Source organism: Trichoplusia ni, chromosome 22 (assembly GCF_003590095.1).
Source record: "Trichoplusia ni isolate ovarian cell line Hi5 chromosome 22, tn1, whole genome shotgun sequence".
Classification (NCBI taxonomy): domain Eukaryota; kingdom Metazoa; phylum Arthropoda; class Insecta; order Lepidoptera; family Noctuidae; genus Trichoplusia; species Trichoplusia ni.
The window spans coordinates 3030738-3049840 of record NC_039499.1 but is presented as its reverse complement, the minus strand read 5'-3'; the positions used below and the strand labels follow the sequence as shown (position 1 = coordinate 3049840).

At 34.8% G+C, this 19103-nt stretch overlaps 1 protein-coding gene across 1 annotated transcript; it reads left to right on the top strand.

The window, feature by feature from the left end:
- The first annotated feature begins 98 nt into the window (after nucleotides 1-98).
- On the top strand, nucleotides 99-17463 carry LOC113504382 (U4/U6 small nuclear ribonucleoprotein Prp31). The gene is made up of 9 exons (XM_026886624.1): nucleotides 99-436; nucleotides 555-690; nucleotides 887-1091; nucleotides 1451-1593; nucleotides 1889-2073; nucleotides 2431-2571; nucleotides 3461-3610; nucleotides 6657-6881; nucleotides 17318-17463. Exons 1-9 carry the CDS (start codon nucleotides 242-244, stop codon nucleotides 17426-17428), a joined length of 1491 nt encoding a protein of 496 aa, XP_026742425.1. The 5' UTR covers nucleotides 99-241; the 3' UTR covers nucleotides 17429-17463.
- Nucleotides 17464-19103: the final 1640 nt, after the last annotated feature.

The window sequence follows — 19103 nt, the reverse complement described above, 5'->3', positions numbered from 1 at the left end:
AGTCGATTTTTCCTTTTAATTTTACATTAAAATCGCCTCAAACAAACTCAAAGCTTGGTTTTGCTTCGATTTAAAAACGTTGTGTCATGTCAGTCATGTCATTCTTGTCAAAGTCCTCAAAGTTGACGTTTGAGTGTTCTGTGTTTGATGATAGCGTTTAGTACAGGCTTGCTTGCTAAAAATCCCCAATTAATAAAAAATAATCGTGTTTTGAAAGCTATAGAATAATTAATACTGAACAATGTCTTTGGCTGACGAACTGTTAGCGGATTTGGAAGAGAATGACGATGGAGAACTGGAGGCGCTGGTCGAGAGTAAAATGGACGTAGACCATGAATTTGCTGTACCATATCCTGTAATACCAAAAGAAGAAGACATCAAGAACGTATCCATCAGAGAATTGGCAAAATTAAGGCATTCCGATCGACTGAAGCGGGTAAATAAGCGTTTGTGTTTTTTAGGTTAAATCAATAATAAACAATAACACAGCATATACTGATGATAAATATTACTAGGGTTGGTCAACTTCTGAAATTCAATGTTATTAATTACAGGTTATGACATCAATAGAGCACAACATTGGTAACAATAGACAAAAGATTGAAGTGACTGGGTTAATGGAGACGGACCCTGAGTATCAGCTTATTGTGGAAGCAAACAATATAGCTGTAGAAATTGACGGAGAAATTGGTAATTATTACATTATTATTTTTTGCTTCATATCTACACCTTTCGAAACTTCGAGCGGGATTAAGCAGGATGAACTGTTTTTAAATCCGTCGTGAAATTAAAAAAAAAAAACTGTTTTAGCTGATGAAAAAATGTTTTGGTTAAGCTTAGTAATAATTAGGGGCACATAAACAAAGCTATCAATTTCATTTTTCAGCTATTATCCACAGATATGTTCGGGATAAATATCAAAAGAGGTTCCCAGAGCTTGAGTCTTTAATCATATCACCGCAAGACTACATTCGGTCTGTCAGAGAGCTTGGCAATGATCTAGACCAGGCTAAGAACAATGAAACACTACAAAGTTTCCTGACACAAGCTACTATTATGATAGTATCTGTCACGGCATCAACTACGCAAGGGTATGTAAATGGAAATACTTTCTATTCTAGTATTTCAGTAAAGTAGTCAAAGTCTGCACCTTGGTTAACTGAATAGATCATAAAAAAATATTTGTTAATACTAGAAATACTTGATCCATCTATTAAGCCTTTGGGATCATTGCAGCTTCAAAACACATGGCAGGACAAGCGTCTCTGTACCACACAAATGTTTGTAATGTACATGATGATGCCTTGTTAGTTTTTGTAATCACATACAACACTAGGAATTAATTTGCATAGAGGTGTTGAAAAAGACATTACTTATTTACAATATTTAAATATTACAATTACTGTTTCTATAAAAAGTGGTCCATATTAATAGACCTTTTATTTTCTAGGAAAATATTGACTGAGAAAGAATTGGCAGAGATTAACGAAGCTTGTGACATGGCTTCAGAGTTGAATAATATTAAAACAAAGATATATGAATATGTTGAAAGCAGAATGGCGTTTATTGCACCAAATATTACTGCTATTGTTGGTGAGTATGTTTTTTTGCAGTGTTTATGTCACTATAAATCACGATCATTAAATCAGAATGCCACATTAAATATTAGATCATTTTATTTAAATAACTGATATATTGAAGTTTTATCTTAATTATAGCACATTCAACTTATTAGAAAGTGTAAAAAAATAATCATTTATCTATAGATATATAAACAACATGCAATTCTAAACATGCAACATAAAAAATTATAAATCAACTGTCTCTGCAATAATAGTGACAATTAAATAGCTTTAATTTCTAAATGAATACCACAACTTTTTTAAAGGTGCATCAACAGCAGCAAAGATTCTGGGTGTGGCCGGAGGTCTATCTAAGCTAGCTAAGATGCCAGCCTGTAATATATTACCATTAGGACAACAGAAGAAGACCCTGTCAGGGTTCTCACAGGCTACTGCACTCCCACACACTGGATTTATATACTTTTCAACTATAGTACAAGATACTCCACCTGTAAGTATTACTAACTCAGTCTATGAGAGTATACCTAAATTATACCTTTTCAAAATTTCGAGTAGCTGGTTTATTTTAAGGTTCCATGTCCAAAGGGTTATAATGGAACCCTACTATCAATGCAGTGCTAACTGTTTCATTGTGTCACCCTGCTTTAATAACTAGACAGTTTAAATTTTCTCAGATGATGTATTTCTGTAGCCACTTGCATTCTGACTCATTTAGTAACAGCCTGAGATGACATTATGTGACAGAAGGCATTACCAATTTAATTGATTGTGTATTTGTGTCATCCAAATAAATTTTAAACCTTTTTGTGTTTTGTGACTGTTTAAATATTTATATCCGTTTTCTTAGGAGTTGCGATTTAAAGCGGCGAAGCTGGTATCAACAAAAATAACCCTGGCATCCCGCGTGGACGCGTGTCATGAGAGCACGGATGGAAGTATCGGACGAATGCTTCGAGAATCTATCGAAAAGAAGCTGGATAAAATGCAGGTAACTCATCAACATTATCTACAAATGTACTATGAACAATTAATGTACTAAAGGCCAGTAATATGGCGCGGGTGGAAGCGAGGATGTGCTCTACACTGGCAATATTGGTGTCTTGCTTTAACGACGTCAACAGTAAAAACTCGGATTTTATGAACACTCGTCGCAAAAAGACAAGTATTATAGTTGGACGAGTTCTGTCTGTCTGTGGCATATCGCCCTAACGGACAGAGCGATTGCAATTTAGTTAAAAATAAATAATGCTATCTTGTTAAGACGCGGTAATAACAACATGCACGGCAGATTTATGGCAGTCCTCAGCAAGTTATGATTCACGATTACCCTTATTATGCACACTAAGATAGAATGATGGTAGCTTAGTTTATTATGTGAAGATTTTGAACACAATGGCTGCCATTATTTCATCATATCTGCTTACCTTCACAACCTGTGATAATAGGTAATATAGTAAAGATTTTCATCAGCTAATTAGCCAAACAACCAGGATTAAAGTTTTACACCTGAATGGCCCTGATATTACGCAGAGACTCGACTACGGTACGTATTCAATCAGTGAAAGTAAGTCCTTTGTATTCCCGAACCGTGTCTGTACCTTGAAGACTTAAGATATTACTCGACCACGGTATTTCAATTACTGAAAGACGTGGTTACCCCTGAGCCTTGTCTTCACTGAGGTCCAAAGTCTTAGAATGGCCTCATAAAACTATCCCATTTAAACATTATATTTGTATAAATATATTTCCTCCCCTTTGAATCGGAACAATTAGAGTTATCGCACGAACCGCAGTCAAATGCAGAAAGACGTAGTGTATAATAATTTTTAATTATAAATCCTTTATAATAAATTTTTTTCTGTATTTGTTGTCCCAAGGAACCTCCACCCGTGAAGTTCGTGAAGCCCCTGCCGAAGCCGATTGAGCAGAGCAGGAAGAAGCGCGGCGGCAAGCGAGTCAGGAAGATGAAGGAGCGCTACGCGATGACGGAGTTCAGGAAGAACGCTAACAGACTTAACTTCGCTGACGTGAGTGTAACGTTGGACTTCATTTATATAATTCCTTTAAAAAAACGACTGGGTCGCGGGGGATTTCACAAACATAAAAATGTTGTGCAGAATTTATTTTTTGCAAAGTGAATGTTGTGTAAGGATAGATCTCGATGGCGTGCGATTATGCCTATGTCCAATAGTGAACGAATATGGGCTGATGATAATGATGATGATGACTAGTGTGTTTGGAGTTTTTTTTTATAGAATACTAGTTTTTTCTATTTATGTTCCCAGTTCAGAAAATACAAGATAAATAGGATGAGGTTATATGTTAGGTTGGCATGTTCTTGAGATAGTAAAGGGTTCGTGAAAAATAAAGTAAAAAAATCAAGCCCATTAACTAGACTAATGACTGAGTTGGGGTGTACTCATTTGCTCATGCGCATAACAAAGTATAACAGGGGTCCACAGTTTTACAACATTACTAATACAACCATGGAAATGCAATTAACTCTTTTTTCGTAATTTAAATATTGGACGAAGCCTTATTTAAAAAGTCACTCAGTACGGAAATCATAGCTAAAAAACGTCTTAAAATAAGTTTTACTCGTGTAAGTTCGGAAAACCCGGTCACTCTACCGCTTGTACTGGTAATCTAGATACCAAAAAGTAAAAAAAGATCGACCTACTTAAAAACATTACCACTAAATGATCAGCCGTTTAAATGAATAATCGCATCCTCCAATAATCACATCGCGAGAAGGGAAAGCCAGGATGCAGTGTGTCAACTAAATCATCGATAGGCATCCATAACCAGTAAGGGGAAATATTACTCATAAAACAGCTCTCAAAGACCACAGGGCAGTACAATATTCGTGATAAAACAAATTACACGAACATTTTACATTTTAATTGAACGCGTATCATGACGGCGAAAATTCTCGACATTTCATGATACGAGAAACCGCCATAATTAAAATTACGATCGGAAACGGTGAGAGCTATCTAATAGTGCACAATGCACACAAGATACATACAATAGTTTTTAATCCGTCGAAATAATTGATGGTATAATTACAATGCTGCACGATATAACTTGGTACGTCTAGAAAGAGCTGGATAATATCGCCGCCTTTGTCTTACACAAGGTGTATGTATACTTCGATCTCGCTCCAACAGCCTTCTATAATTTTTCCGAACCTCTATGTTACGTTGACGGTACTGTATCTGCTAGCATCGTTCGCGGAATCCTTCTAAATGTGACGTCACGCTCGGTGGGCCGCGGTAGATGCGTTGAATTTCAAATCGTTCGGTAGAAGTGGCCCGCGTTTTTCGCGTGGCTCAAATAGACCGGAACTCGACCTGTTGAAGCGCGCGGACGTCCGTGCTAGACCCGTTGTAAGCGGTGAGCTGGGACATACGGGACTAGACGTTAACAATCTTATGTTAAACTTCTATTTACTTAATAAGACATTTCATTCATTGCTCAGTATCGCAGGAGACAGCAATATATTAAAAGATTGTGAGGATGTATGTTGGCTTGACCAGTTTTGGTGAAATCTTATTACATACATGCTCCTAAAAGTGACATTCCAGCGTGCAAAGCCGCGTTAACAAGCTAGCTGTTCATATTTTTTGCATCGATATGATTACGAAAGCACATGTATATGCGTGCAATGACGACAAATGCAATACCTATTTTAAAAGCTATGTATGACATAAGTTCCTTAAAAATACGGAACTACATCATGGGAAAATTTCGTCAATCAAATTGAAACCGAGCTGCATATATTGTTGAAATGAAGACATTAACGACGAATGCAATTATTATGAAGAATGCACTAAAAACTCAGTGCTTACGTGTAACCCATCTTCCAGCAAAAAGTCAGATGATTATGACATACATTATATAATTCGTATTTATCTAGATAGAAGTGCTCTAGATTGCTTCGTCGCAAAGTGGCGCGTGAGTTCCATAAACAATGAATAGTTCGCTTTTATTGCCAGGTTTAGGAACCATCGAATTTTCTTGGGTTTTTAACTTAAGTAAATTTTTGTAACTATAATTCAAGTATCAAAAAAAGAATGACGTATTTGAGTTCAATAATTCAAGTTGTAAAAAATACGTTTTTATGTCAAAGATCATAATTTGAACAAAAGAAAACATTACAAGTAGGTTCTTCTCAATTATTAAGTCACTTTTCTTGCTAAAATTAATTATGTTTACCAAAAAAAAAACTGCAAAAATGCTTCCACAAATATCTGACTTACGCCCATAATATTTTTTGTGCTTTAGAATCTCATTTCTTAATTCACATAATTATCAAATTTTTCATTATCCTCAGACTCGCTTACAAGTAAACTATAAATTACCATGAGCCTAAAATGAAGTCCCATTCATTTAACCCAAGTTTTTACAATTTCTGTGCACCATTCTCTTTACCTGTGTGTATCGAACCCGGGTACATATGCACTAAGTCGGCGGCGCGTTAATTACCAGCCTCGATCGAAATCCCATCAATTATAATTCCATCTCATCTGTGTTAATATTATTCATACCGTTTAGTATCAATCAAACTGTTGTCTAAATCTGTACGAGATTTATAGACTGTTATCTTTAGAGTTATGAATTTATTAAAGGAGGTGTTACGTCTAGTCTGTGTGAAATGAGGTTTTACTAAATTTGAAACTGAACTATAAAGTGGTTCGTCTATTCAAAATGTTTTATTGCTTCCTTGTGGCTTCGTTAGAACTTAGTACTAAAGTTAAGGATCCCAAAGCTCATTTCAAAGTTACATAAAACCAGTAAAACTAAGAATTCATTGCAATAAAGAAAAGGATGAAAAATCAGAGACTCTACTAGGCTTAACTCCAAATTTATATGTCTGAATGTTTCCTCTATCACATAATTAGAAAAACTTTTCATCAAAGAAGTATTATCTACAAATATCAATGCACTACCCCCCACTACTCCCTATCATAAAACTATAGATATGGAAAAGTGTCGCCGTTACACCGTGAAAAAGCAGTGGTAGATCCTTAGATGAAGAAACAGCAATACAAAATACCAATTCTTCCACAGATCGAAGATGACGCCTACCAAGAAGACCTGGGCTACTCCCGCGGCACGATCGGCAAGTCCAGTACTGGTCGTGTCCGTCTGCCTCAAATAGACGAGAAAACCAAAGTCCGGATTAGCAAGACGCTGCAGAAGAACTTGCAGAAACAGCAGCAGTATGGTGGCGCCACTAGTATTAGGAGACAAGTATCTGGTACTGCTTCGTCGGTCGCCTTTACTCCGTTGCAGGTGAGTGTTTTTTTATTTTTGAATGATTTCCGATTTTGTTGCCCCCTTCTGTCTAGAAAAGTTACATCATCACTTACATAGATCAAATGACAATGTAAGTTACTAGTTGAAAATAATTCCCATATAAAGTAGGATAAAAATTGAAGAAAATGTTCGGTCAAAAGTAAAATTAGTTTTATTGTGCGATAGACGATCAGCTTTATAATGTTAGACACTAGGTAATAATTTATAGAGGTTATCAAGCCTGAGGCGACAGCCTACCTAATCTAATTAATGAACATAATATTGTACTCACATTGGATAACATCTCAAAGCTAATTCGGCAAGTTATGTAGCATTGCATCTTAAAATAAAATTGATGTCATCCAATTTAATTTGAATAATTGCATCGCAAAAAGGTTACATCTAAATTTATTAGCGTCTTTCGCATTTCAAAGATTAAGTCAAGTAACATTGAGTAATATTGACAATATTATGCATGTATCATCACAACTCTTGCGAGACAACACAATTGTGAAAGATTTATAGCAAATATTTTAAGATGATCTCAAACGTATGAGGATAATGTAGCGCTTATCGAGAAATGAAAAGTGTTGTGGGTTAACTACTCGCATCTACTCAATCCAGGGGGGCTACCGCTACGGCTTAAAGTAATATTATTACAAATAAAAGAAGAAAGACGCTGCTATACGGTCAGATCCTCAGATCCGGTCAGGTATTGCTAGCTGGCCGAAATGGCTAAAAGATCACCAATCTTTTGGAGGTTTTTTTTTTGGGTTAGTGTAAATACACAGAAGAACAGACTAAGCATACATCATTAAGACATAACCTACTGAAGAACTAAAACTCTACAAAAAATACTTTAGACTTCACGCTTATTCCCATATAGAGTAGCTAAACCACAATTTAATATAAAATTATACAATTAAGTGCATTTAAAAGAGACTTAGCAAAATTAATTGATACTTCAATTGTATTTTATCGTCATAATCATAAGGGTGATTTTCGCATGCACGCAAACTTGAATTATACGGTTGTTATGGTTGACTTAAAACGTGTCTCGAATTGTTAGCTATTAGGTGTTGCACGTGACAGTATTATTTTTAAGTATCACATAACGGGAAGTATGACCCACAGTCAATTGTTCCGAGTCAAGTTGTTTATAAAAAAGTAGATTTGATATGCGATGCAATATTATGTATAAGGCCAGATATTTTTATACTAAAATTCTTTGTTGTTCTAATACAAATTGAGAACTCTGGAAGTAGTGTTTGGAATTCTGCGGCCATCAATATTGTCAAAAACTAATTATACGACTAGATTTCGTCACATAATAATCGAAGCCCTTTGAGGCGATATAATCGTAAATTAGTTTCTAATACGTCCTTCGCAAAAACTTGTTAAGATGGATTAGTTTTATTAGCAAGCCTCTGCGACAGTTACAAATTTACAACACCATGTTCCCATTCAATATCCATTTACAGTCCCATAACAACCTTGATAAATTAACTACGGAAAGATTAATACTGAATGTCGCGTACAATAGAACGCACTGTACTCGAAACATTGATAAACCAAATTCGACCTTATCGACTTTACATAAAGGCAATGTTAAGATAAATAGATTTCTACTGGTGTGAGGTCCACTGTACAATAGGACATTCAATAATGCCCTATAGATATATCACGGTGATTAATCAAAAGCCTCATGGTGTTCTATAGGCACCATGTATTTACGGAGGCAGTAAATTAAATAGATTGATTGCATTAATACATAATTTAGTATACACAGTTAGGAGAACTATAGGTAGATGTTTATGTATTCGACATGTAGCAATATGAGTAAAATTATGTACTTTCTAAGGCCATTCAATTCTTACGGTGAAAGGGAACCTGGATTTGATCTGAAATCGCCGATACGCAGGCCTCGAGTCGAGTCTCACTTGTTTTTTGTATTAGTGCTTTGCCCTCTTTTGTAAATTGTAAGATTGTCTGATATCGAGTGGTCGATTTTAAAAGATATTGAAACAAGATAAATAAAAAACAACTAACTAAAGTTATAGAAGTACAACAATTTTACCTGAGTAAGCAATTTTATTTATATTTAGGTACACATTTAAATAAATATTCATGTCTATCTGTTGCTAATGATAAGCTATTTTAATTCAAACACCCTTTTGTAAGATGCATGTCTGTAAGACACAAGTACGGATGAATATCCGGGCTTCATACAGGATGTTTTATTTTGACACAATTTACCTACTGCTCAGTTTATAAATATTAACGCTTGTTATAAATCCAACAATAATAAACAATTGAACCGAACACATAATGATCAAACAAAGTATTATATTTGAGTCTAAGTATTCCGACAATTTATATATATTCAAACTAGTAGCTTTGTTTGTTTAACAATTTTATTTAATCATATTTTTGGAATTAAATTTTACTAAGTATTACATCCTATATCCATGTCGGTCGGCCTGGCCATGACGTGGTGATCAATGCTCAACCAATCTCTATATGGGCAGAAGCCTGTGACATCCCAATTTTACAGTAAAACCAGTCAAAACGTATAATGAATATGTAATCACACAGTACGGTAATTTATAATTAAACCATACAGATGGATTACTTGTACTATCCAATATCCGGACACCTAAGTATTGCTATGAAATTAACTATTCAATACCTAATAAAATAGTAATTGCCCCTAATATAAGCTATGGTACGGTAATTAAAGGAACAGCCAAAACGTACATCGTCTGAATATACACGGCATTAGGCGCACGGTCTACTGTCATGCGACGCAGCAAAAACTTAATACTATAAACGTTTTAAAATGACATAACAACTCTAGCTATTGTAAAAAATGTGTGTCGTTGTACTCACTTAACAAGTTACATTGTTTTACTGCAATTGAGTACATAGTCTCACGTTTTCATTATCAGGCTTAGCATTGTGGATAGAGACATCTTCACACCCATTTTTAGCTACCTGTACCTGGTATCGGAATTTTTGTCTGTTTGTTTGTCTGTCCGGGGTAAACTTTGTAACCGTTGAAGTTATTTCAATAATTTCTCTGTACATATGACACGTAGGTTTTTTGTCATGATAAAAACTCGTTATTAATATATTATCCTTCGAGTATCTTTTACTTACGGGCTTAATTGAATCCTAATCCATTGAGTGGATAATTTTTTTGAAGGCGAATATTTTCTGTGAACAGAGTCACAAGTTACAGCTAGTTTTACATAATATCTTCAGATTTTTAACATCTTATCTATGCGTGATTGTGATTCTACAATACTGCGACCTAAAACGTAGACAATAGAGTATTTTATTTATACACACTCGTAATTATACGTAACGTCTGCGATTCCTGAGGTAATGTCGTCTTATTGCTACGGTTCGTTAACGATGGGCTAGATCTGTTGCGATGTTATAGTCTATTGAATATTTAGAATTATGTCCTTACAATGATAAATAAATAACTGGTGCGTATCTATTAGGGAGCTATATTAATTTTGGAAAAAAATAAAAACCGACTTCAAGACTACACTAACAATATATACAATTGAACTAAAAAGTATAAAATAATATTTTAATTACAAGCCAAAGAACACTAAAGGAAAATCAACGAAATTATTGATACTTATGCATACTATTTACATTTTAAAATCAGTTATTTTTGAGGTCGGTGCCAAATGCGGGCAGACGCGTGAGGGCAGAAGACGCTGATGGTTGTGTTTTATGTTTGTATGTATTAGTTTATGTTTCTTTTTTGTGTTATTAATAGATAAATTATTTTATTGTCTTCTTTTCAATTATCGGTTGTTTTTCAATTATTTATGTAATTTCTTTTTGTGTCATTAATATATTGTTTTTGTTTTGGCTGGCACCGACTCCAAAAATAACTGATTTTAAAATGTAAATAGTATGCATAAGTATCAATAATTTCGTTGATTTTCCTTTAGTGTTCTTTGGCTTGTAATTAAAATATTATTTTATACTTTTTAGTTCAATTGTATATATTGTTAGTGTAGTCTTGAAGTCGGTTTTTATTTTTTTCCAAAATTAATTTTATTTTTCACTTTTTAGTATGGGTAGGCCTACTAAACGCGCTGCCCAAATGAGTTCTTTGCCCCCGTGAAACTGCCCAGAATTCCCAGTGATATTTGTTCGAAAGCCTCCACCCAGTCTGTTACCATTTGAGAGTGATGTTAATTATGGAGGCCATTTTGAATAACCGAATATCTCATCAGAACAAACATCTAATTATGTTTATTTTAGTTTCAGTATTGCATTTTTTGTAAAACTTTGTAAGTGACCTTGAACATTTTTTTTTTTTCGAAATAGTTTTTATAACCTTTGTAGTGAGTACAGGCATGATAATATGTTGTGTGATGGCGTAAACAATGCTTAGATATGCTATAGCAACAATTGCGGTTAATCTGCTGTTATTTATTGAAGAGTTCCCCCGATTTCTACAAGATCCCATCATCAGATATTGAAATGGTGATAATCGGACCACACGGGAAGCACAAGCTTTCAAATAAAAAAAGAATCATGAAAATCGGTTCACCCAATCGCAAGTTACGAGGTAATAAACATAAAAAAAAAAAAAATACAGTCGAATTGAGAACCTCCTCCTTTTTTTGAAGTCGGTTAAAAATATGTGGGTTTAGGCGAAGATGGTGAGATGAGCTTGACTGGTTTAACATTACCTTGAACATAATATCTTAAGGGAGTATTGAGGCTTTTCCTTTGATCGAAAACGGTTTGGAATTCATGATTGCTGATAGATTTATAGATCCGCTGAAACCACCAAAATCTGTGATCAGCTAACTGCTAGTGAAAAAGTTCCGATTCTTACAATCTGGGACGATATTTTTCGTCTATTCTCTACAATCGAGATAACTCGTCTTATCGTTAAATTATTTTAAATATTACACACTTTCTATAATGAAATAATTATATCATATTTGTACCTGATTATGAACAAATTAAAAACAAATTAAGATAAGCAAATTTCACTTTAGCATCTAATAAATTTCGAGAAGATTTACATTTCTTGTTTAAAATGTATTATATGCAAATAATAAAAAGTAAATTTGTATATGAAATAAAAAAATAAACAACGTCATCATAATGATATATAGATACCACGAATGGATTTATTATCTAACTCTTCGTAATTATGTTGTTGTCGTAACAAAAAAAAAACAAGAAAAAATACTTTTATAGTCATTTAATCCAGTCTGCGAATTACATTATGTTCAGAACTTTATCTTCCTAAATACAAATGAGGAACAAGAATACAACCTAAGGTGCTCATTAGTTCTCCACACAAACATATTCATATCTCATTACAAACAACATTTTGTACATTTTTACCCATCTAAGAGGATAATTATGTCTGTATATTTTCCGCATCAACGAGTTTCCCATTATTAACGCGATTACAGAGTTCAGACAGGGATGACACGAAAATAACTCAAGGTTTTATTTACTAGGCGTTTTTACGAGTCTGGTTTGTGTCCAGTAGAGATTAATGTACTCGTCAAGGTACCTATATATCATTGTTTTATTTGATTATTCGGACCTAGTGTAAATAGAAAAACCTAACGTTTTTAGAATAGGAAGTTCAAGTTTAGTATGGATTAAAATATGAGAAAAAAAGAATTTTAGTCCATGTAAAGAGCATGAAAGAATATATCTTAGTTTTCTTAAGCCCATAAAATAATTACGTAGCTATCGCGATGCATGTAAAGCTAAAAAATATTACTTCAAATAAAAACAACAAAAAATATCATGATTCATGAGTGACACGTTTGTTGTAAATATACGACCTGCTTAAACCAAATACGATTCTTAATCAATGGTTTTTTCCATGGCCAGCAAAGCCCTTGACAACCCTAAGTACCAACAAGAATGGGAGTAGTTAGTATAGTAACTCACGTACATCTTGATACACCCTTGAGTGAACGAGCGATGTATGAGTTCATGCAACTTGCGATACCGTTTTACAGATTGTCGCATCCAAGTCTACGTAAAGGTAGGACATATCGTTCTATTATGCGGAGAAATGTTTTGAAGAATGAATTTTAGCGTCCTCATACTATTTAAATTATATTGCCCCATTTCGTTTACCTTAAAGCTAGGTCGATGATGAGCCACATTTCGTTTACCTAATATCAAAAGTTATTTTACTTATATATATATACGATGATGGGTATCTAGCTAGAACACTAATTGCAAAACTATTTTAATCTGATATATCAAACTCAAATATTTTTACCATAGCTGATTAATAACGGCATAAAACACTATTTGAGGACAAATGTTAACTTAAAGAACAAGAATTCTACTACTGTGACATTCTTATGACACAAGAACATTACACATCACATATCTTATATCAAACGAGACGCAAACAATAAAGCTAGTGTATAAATACGTGGACTACACGTAAATCTTATGATTGCGATAGCTTGAGGCTCAAGCCCGGAGCCCAACAGGAACAACTAGATCTTAAAGAAATAGTCGCTATTGTAAGAGCGAGACAGTGCTCTACAAAAAGTTAGTGCTCTCTCGCTTCCACAACAACAACGGTCTTTAGGTGCTGGGTCAGTAATGTGCACTAACCATAACAGTATGTAACATCACGGTTATCTAGTAACGATCGCAGTTTCTTAACCATGACGTCCTTTTATGTCGACTCCATCCAATTAGTGATTCGTTATTTATCTGAACGTCGAACCGACATCAATGGAAATGTTGTAATGCATTTAAAGATCATTCATTACATCTCTCATTGACTACAAAAACCAAGACCCTTATGTTCGATAATTAATCGTATTGTTTCAAATCAAGACGTGATTTAAACTTCACTGTTTGATAGATCTGTTAATTCCATCGTCAATAGATGCCGCAATATGTATTTCGAAAGCACGTAATAATATTTTAATGAGCTTAACAAGAACTGAAATACATATCGTATTACATGGAAAGTAGAAATCTTAACATATTATGGTGCATTTGCGCCCGTAACCCCGTCCTTATTTTTAGTACTTATTAAAGGCATAATGCTGGGCAGTTTGAGGTTAAAGCATGAATTAGAAAAGGTGCTATTATGCATAAATGTAACTTAAGATGTGGTAATGAGTATTAAATTAAAACTATAGCACAAGTATTCTTTAAATAAGACGCTAAAGACGCGAAAGAATCGCTCCAAATACGATTCTTGAACAACGTGTGTTCGGGAAGTTGTCTATAACTTAGCCTGGCGTCGATATTTTTCCGAATTATCTCAATACTTAAGATAACTTGTCATCTAATGGTTACCGAATCAAAACATGCCTTTATTCTTCCGTATGTCAATCTTTACATGAAAGCCAGTCGGTTCTGGCGACATGTACCCAATCAATAAGACTTGTTACATAATCATTGCATATATTAGGCGTAAGTTAGTCTGCATGAGTGGGCCACAGGCCCATAACTTGTCCTATTCATACTCGGACGTAAGTTTTGCATGTAGGCGAGCCGAGAATATTACCCATTAGAATTTCAGGCGATCGGGTTAGGACAAGACTTTCTCCGTTTACATTTCGCTGTTGGTATTTGTGCTATGGGAATGGCTACGCCCTTAGGTTAAACGATGTTAAACCTCGTTAAGATTTTAGATATACATCAAAATAGAAAGACTACCGAGGCTTAGTACTTTTATGGGCAAGAGAATGGTATTTCTACATGTTTAGAACCTATTTCGAAGAAAACTTTAAAAGGTTTGCTTATATTTTTATAGCAAAGCAATTATTATTTTATGCATACTTAGCGATAGCTGTGTTGTAAATATAGAAAAGCAATTGAAAATAAATGCGTAATTATAGCAATCTTTGACTTTTGCAAGAATAACATGTTGCTGAGATTTCTAGAAAATTGTAGCTTAATTAAGTATCATAAACCAAAGTAGCTCAGCGTTGAACCGGAAATATTCTGTATCGATACGACATGAAGCGAAATAAAAAAAATACAACATAACATCATTAAAGTTATAGACGAATCAAGTCGTTAAACGTTTTTCCAATTACAACGATCATAACCCTTCTATCATTTAAAACTCCTTCAAAAACCCCCTTACCTATAGATATACGTCTTTATACAATCGTTTTGCGGATTTAGCTAGCTTAGTAAGCTTAGAGGCATTTATCCGTTGCCCTCCGCCTGTTGGCCGGCGGCTCACGTTAACCCGCCGCATCCAGGACCGTTAGCTCCTAGATAGCAATCACCGAGATTATGCCCCCGTCGCTATACCACACTCTATAATGCAACCAATGATATAGAATATAATATGATCGTATATGAAGTTACTAGTTGTTGCCCGCGACTTCGTCCCCGTGGTTAGAAGATATAAGTTATGATTTATACCTGTCCTGTTTTTTTTTCACATTTTCCATTGTATCTTCGCTCCTTTTAGTCGCAGCGTGGCGGCTTATAGCCTAAAGCCTTCCTCGGTGAATGGTCTATTCACAAAAATATTTTTTCAATTTAGATCAGTAGTTCCTGAGATTAGCGCGTTCAAACAAACTCTTCAGCTTTATATATTAGTATAGATAAGTTGTAGAAACGCCATCTGTTGAATGGTGCCCGAAACTCGAATGACTGTTCGTTTTTTTGTCTGTCCAGGCTTAACTTAAAAACGAGTCCAACGATGTCTATGAGAGTCTGCAGATTTACAGGAAGAATTTTCAGAAATAATAAAAGCTCTGTGCCTGACAGTACTGATGTTATTTGTTATAGTTCTATGTACACAAAGTCGTGAATAAAGTCTAGACTGAATATAAAGGCGATTCGATTGTTAAAGTACCAGATCAAATTTCTAAACCTTTACGATTTCTCGACAGTATTTTACCTCAGCAGTAAACATTTATATGAGCATTTAGAATATGTAGATAGTAGCGATTTACTTTGAATAACATTCTCTGTGCGATCAAGTGAAAGTGGCTTATTTTACATCCTCTTAACATTTTTATAGGTTGTGTATTACCTTTGTAGCACATATTCAAGGTAATTGACAGGAAATTAAGATTGGAATAAGTCAGTAGGGCAATCAGGCACCGCGGAAGTGATCATAACATTTCTATTGATAGTTTCCCAAAATACCAAATCCTATTAGCGAAACTAATTTGTTCGACGGCGTCAGATAAAATTACCGAACGGTCGTAGATTCAATTTTCAATCGAATAGACATTTATGTTTGTTGAAATTGATGCGCATTCTGCCTTGTTATGTAAAGTCTGGCTCGTGCCTTCATGCACACAGTTTGAATACTTTGTATCGACAAATGAAGCGCTGAGATGCCGCAAAAAGAGGTTAACGTGATAAGCAAGAATTTAATTAATAGTCATTATTGCTTGCTTATACGCTAGAACGCAACCAAGTGTTGACTATGTATCGCAAGAATGAGTCTTATTGCGTTTTAATAAAAACGCTGTCATAGTTGATGTTCAGGAAACGCAATCTGCGTTTTACTGTACAATATATAAATCGCTATTGATAATCCCTATTTCAACGTACTAAGGTCGATTTTTGTAAGACATTGCTACGTGACGTGCTCTTATTTGTATGGCTTGTGGATTATTGCTGAGTTGGCGCTATTAGTATCGAGATAATGACAGAAATAACGAACGGAATGCCGCGCACTGACACAAATAACGAACAGATTTCAAGCACGGGTCGCACTTGTCTTGTTAGCTCGAAAACATTGTATTTAGGTAAGCCTCCTTATACTTATAATACTCCTTCATCATAGCTTGTGGAGTTCGAAGACATTACATGGCGTGTTATCTTGTAATGTAGTGCGGGCTTTCGTGGAACTGTCTCGTAATTAACAGCGCCTAATTAATATGTACCAGCTTTGGTTCTGTAGATCACCTTGTAAACTTGATACGGTTTAATTAAAACAAATTAATTTTATGATTGGATGATGAATCTTCTATTTTAAGATGCAACCCACTGCAGACTATTATAGCAAAGGTTTCCTTGATTACACATATATGTGCGTCGTATTTATGAGCTAAGGACGAGAATGTGACTAAAAACTTCATTATGTTTTTATTGATTTAATGACTCATCTTTAGGTAGTCTGCATTTATGGTATGTTCTTAATATCTTTAATGATACGCAACGTCTAGAACGTAATCCCCGTTTTAGCTTGCCTTTAACTATATTGGGGTTAGATTTTGTTGGCTATTATTGTGATTGTCGTTAGCTACATCTCTTTTTTCCATATACATAATGACTGTCATGGTACAACATGCTAGCAATTCCCGCAGTGTCTAAATATAATTAAATCATTACGAATGTAAACTCTCAAGCCCTAATATTCCCCGCACACAAAAACATTGTGATTTAATTATCTATTTGTCTTACAGGGACTCGAAATCGTGAACCCCCAAGCAGCAGAAACGCGCATCAACGAAGCGAACGCGAAATACTTCTCCAACACATCGGGTTTTCTCTCAGTCGGCAAGAACACCACATGAATCATTTCTGTAACAATAAATAGCGTCTAAGAACACAATTTGTTTTATTGTTTTACCTAGTTATGGCCAGTGCGCACTTAGCCAAGAAGAACGTATACGAACGATTTCACCCCGACTCGTGTTTCGAATTTACTTACGACTAGCATTGTCAAATAGAAATGATTTACGCGGACTTACTCGTACCTTAGAATTACAATAAACTATTTTGCAAGCGAAGAGCGTTATAAATAGTCATTACAATTACGAGCCAAGTAAATAGAAGAAAGTCTGTTGTGATTAAAGAAACCGATACTTGTTATTTGTAAGTAGTATAATTAGACGTATAGAAGTAAAATATTTTATACTTAATTAGATACTGTTTATTTTTGTAGATATGTAATTACTCTTTTCTCCTGTCCCATAAATAAAAGTAATAGAACTATTGGGTAAGTGTTAATGTTGGTTATCTATATAACACGAGATTATTGATCTTTAATTCATGTGTGCTTTCGCAGGGTTCCTTTAAGATGACCAGAGTTGCGTTGAACATGACAATATGAGCAAGCCTCTGGCAGTAGATGAGTCCAAATGTGTATTTGGTCGGTGAAATTCAGAGATATCCTCGGCGTGATTCGAAGTTATTAGCGTTTCACCCCGGAACGATTTAGTATGTATATCCATTTTTACTGCGTCTCAATAAATGCGGGTTTTCAAATGGAAGTTGCAGTTTGCACTTAGTGAACCCCCATTGACTTGTTAAAGTTATGTAAAGTACTACATTTGCATTTAGTTACTCATTTATATTGTGTCTAAATTAACATTCTCATTTCTAACGGAGATGGATACTTTTTAGCATAGTTTATTTTAGAAATGTAGGTCAATGGAGTTTCTTTAAAGTACTCATTAAAAGTCTTTGTCTTATTTGAGTTAGTCACCATGGTGTTTGTAGGTAGGTTAAAGAGTGTGTTGATGTTACTGGATATCCATAACAAACATACTCAAGGCACCGTTCCCAAATATTGCCTAATCTTAAGCGAGCTCAAACGAAAATAGTTTTACACACAGCGCACTTTAGGCCAACGAAAACAATAAAAAATGTCTAACGCAAGGTTACGCCTAATGATGTAGTCGATCCCTAGTCACATTGATAAATTAATTGAATCAATTTTCAATTCAAACGCTGTCTGTCTGTTATGCTTTCACTTAACCAATTTGGTTTTTTTTATAGGATAGAGTTTGGATCGAACTGCAAGAGAAGGATAAAGACTTGGCTTGTATAAAGTTCCTTTTCAAGGCCATATCCTGGGTATAGGCATTACCCTAATATAGAGTAAAGGCCTTTGACAAACCGTGTCATTCCGCCCTACTCCAGGCCAGTGCTTAGCCAAACCAGTCAACTCATGACAAACATGACCTACAATCAATCACTAAAGGTCTACCTTTCACAAACGCTATGTTTATCAAAGATTAACATCGTTTAGTATCGTTACCGACTAGTCACGAAGGAAAATCCTTTATGCGACGAGTATACCCATCAAATATAGAAAATGGAAGACTCTTTACTAGCGAAAATGGTCCTTAACGTCCATATAATAAGGTCGAGGGTGGAAGATGTAGTGCAGTACAGGTAGTGTCTGATTATGCGGTCAATTAGTGTTCATCATAATTATCATTAGCTGTGTTTATCACCTGCTAT

Coding starts and splice junctions, on each gene's coding strand:
- LOC113504382 (XM_026886624.1), top strand. CDS start 242: ATGTCTTTGGCTGACGAACTGTTAGCGGATTTGGAAGAGAATGACGAT. Junction 437..554: donor ATTCCGATCGACTGAAGCGG/GTAAATAAGCGT, acceptor TATTAATTACAG/GTTATGACATCAATAGAGCA. Junction 1,594..1,888: donor AAATATTACTGCTATTGTTG/GTGAGTATGTTT, acceptor ACTTTTTTAAAG/GTGCATCAACAGCAGCAAAG.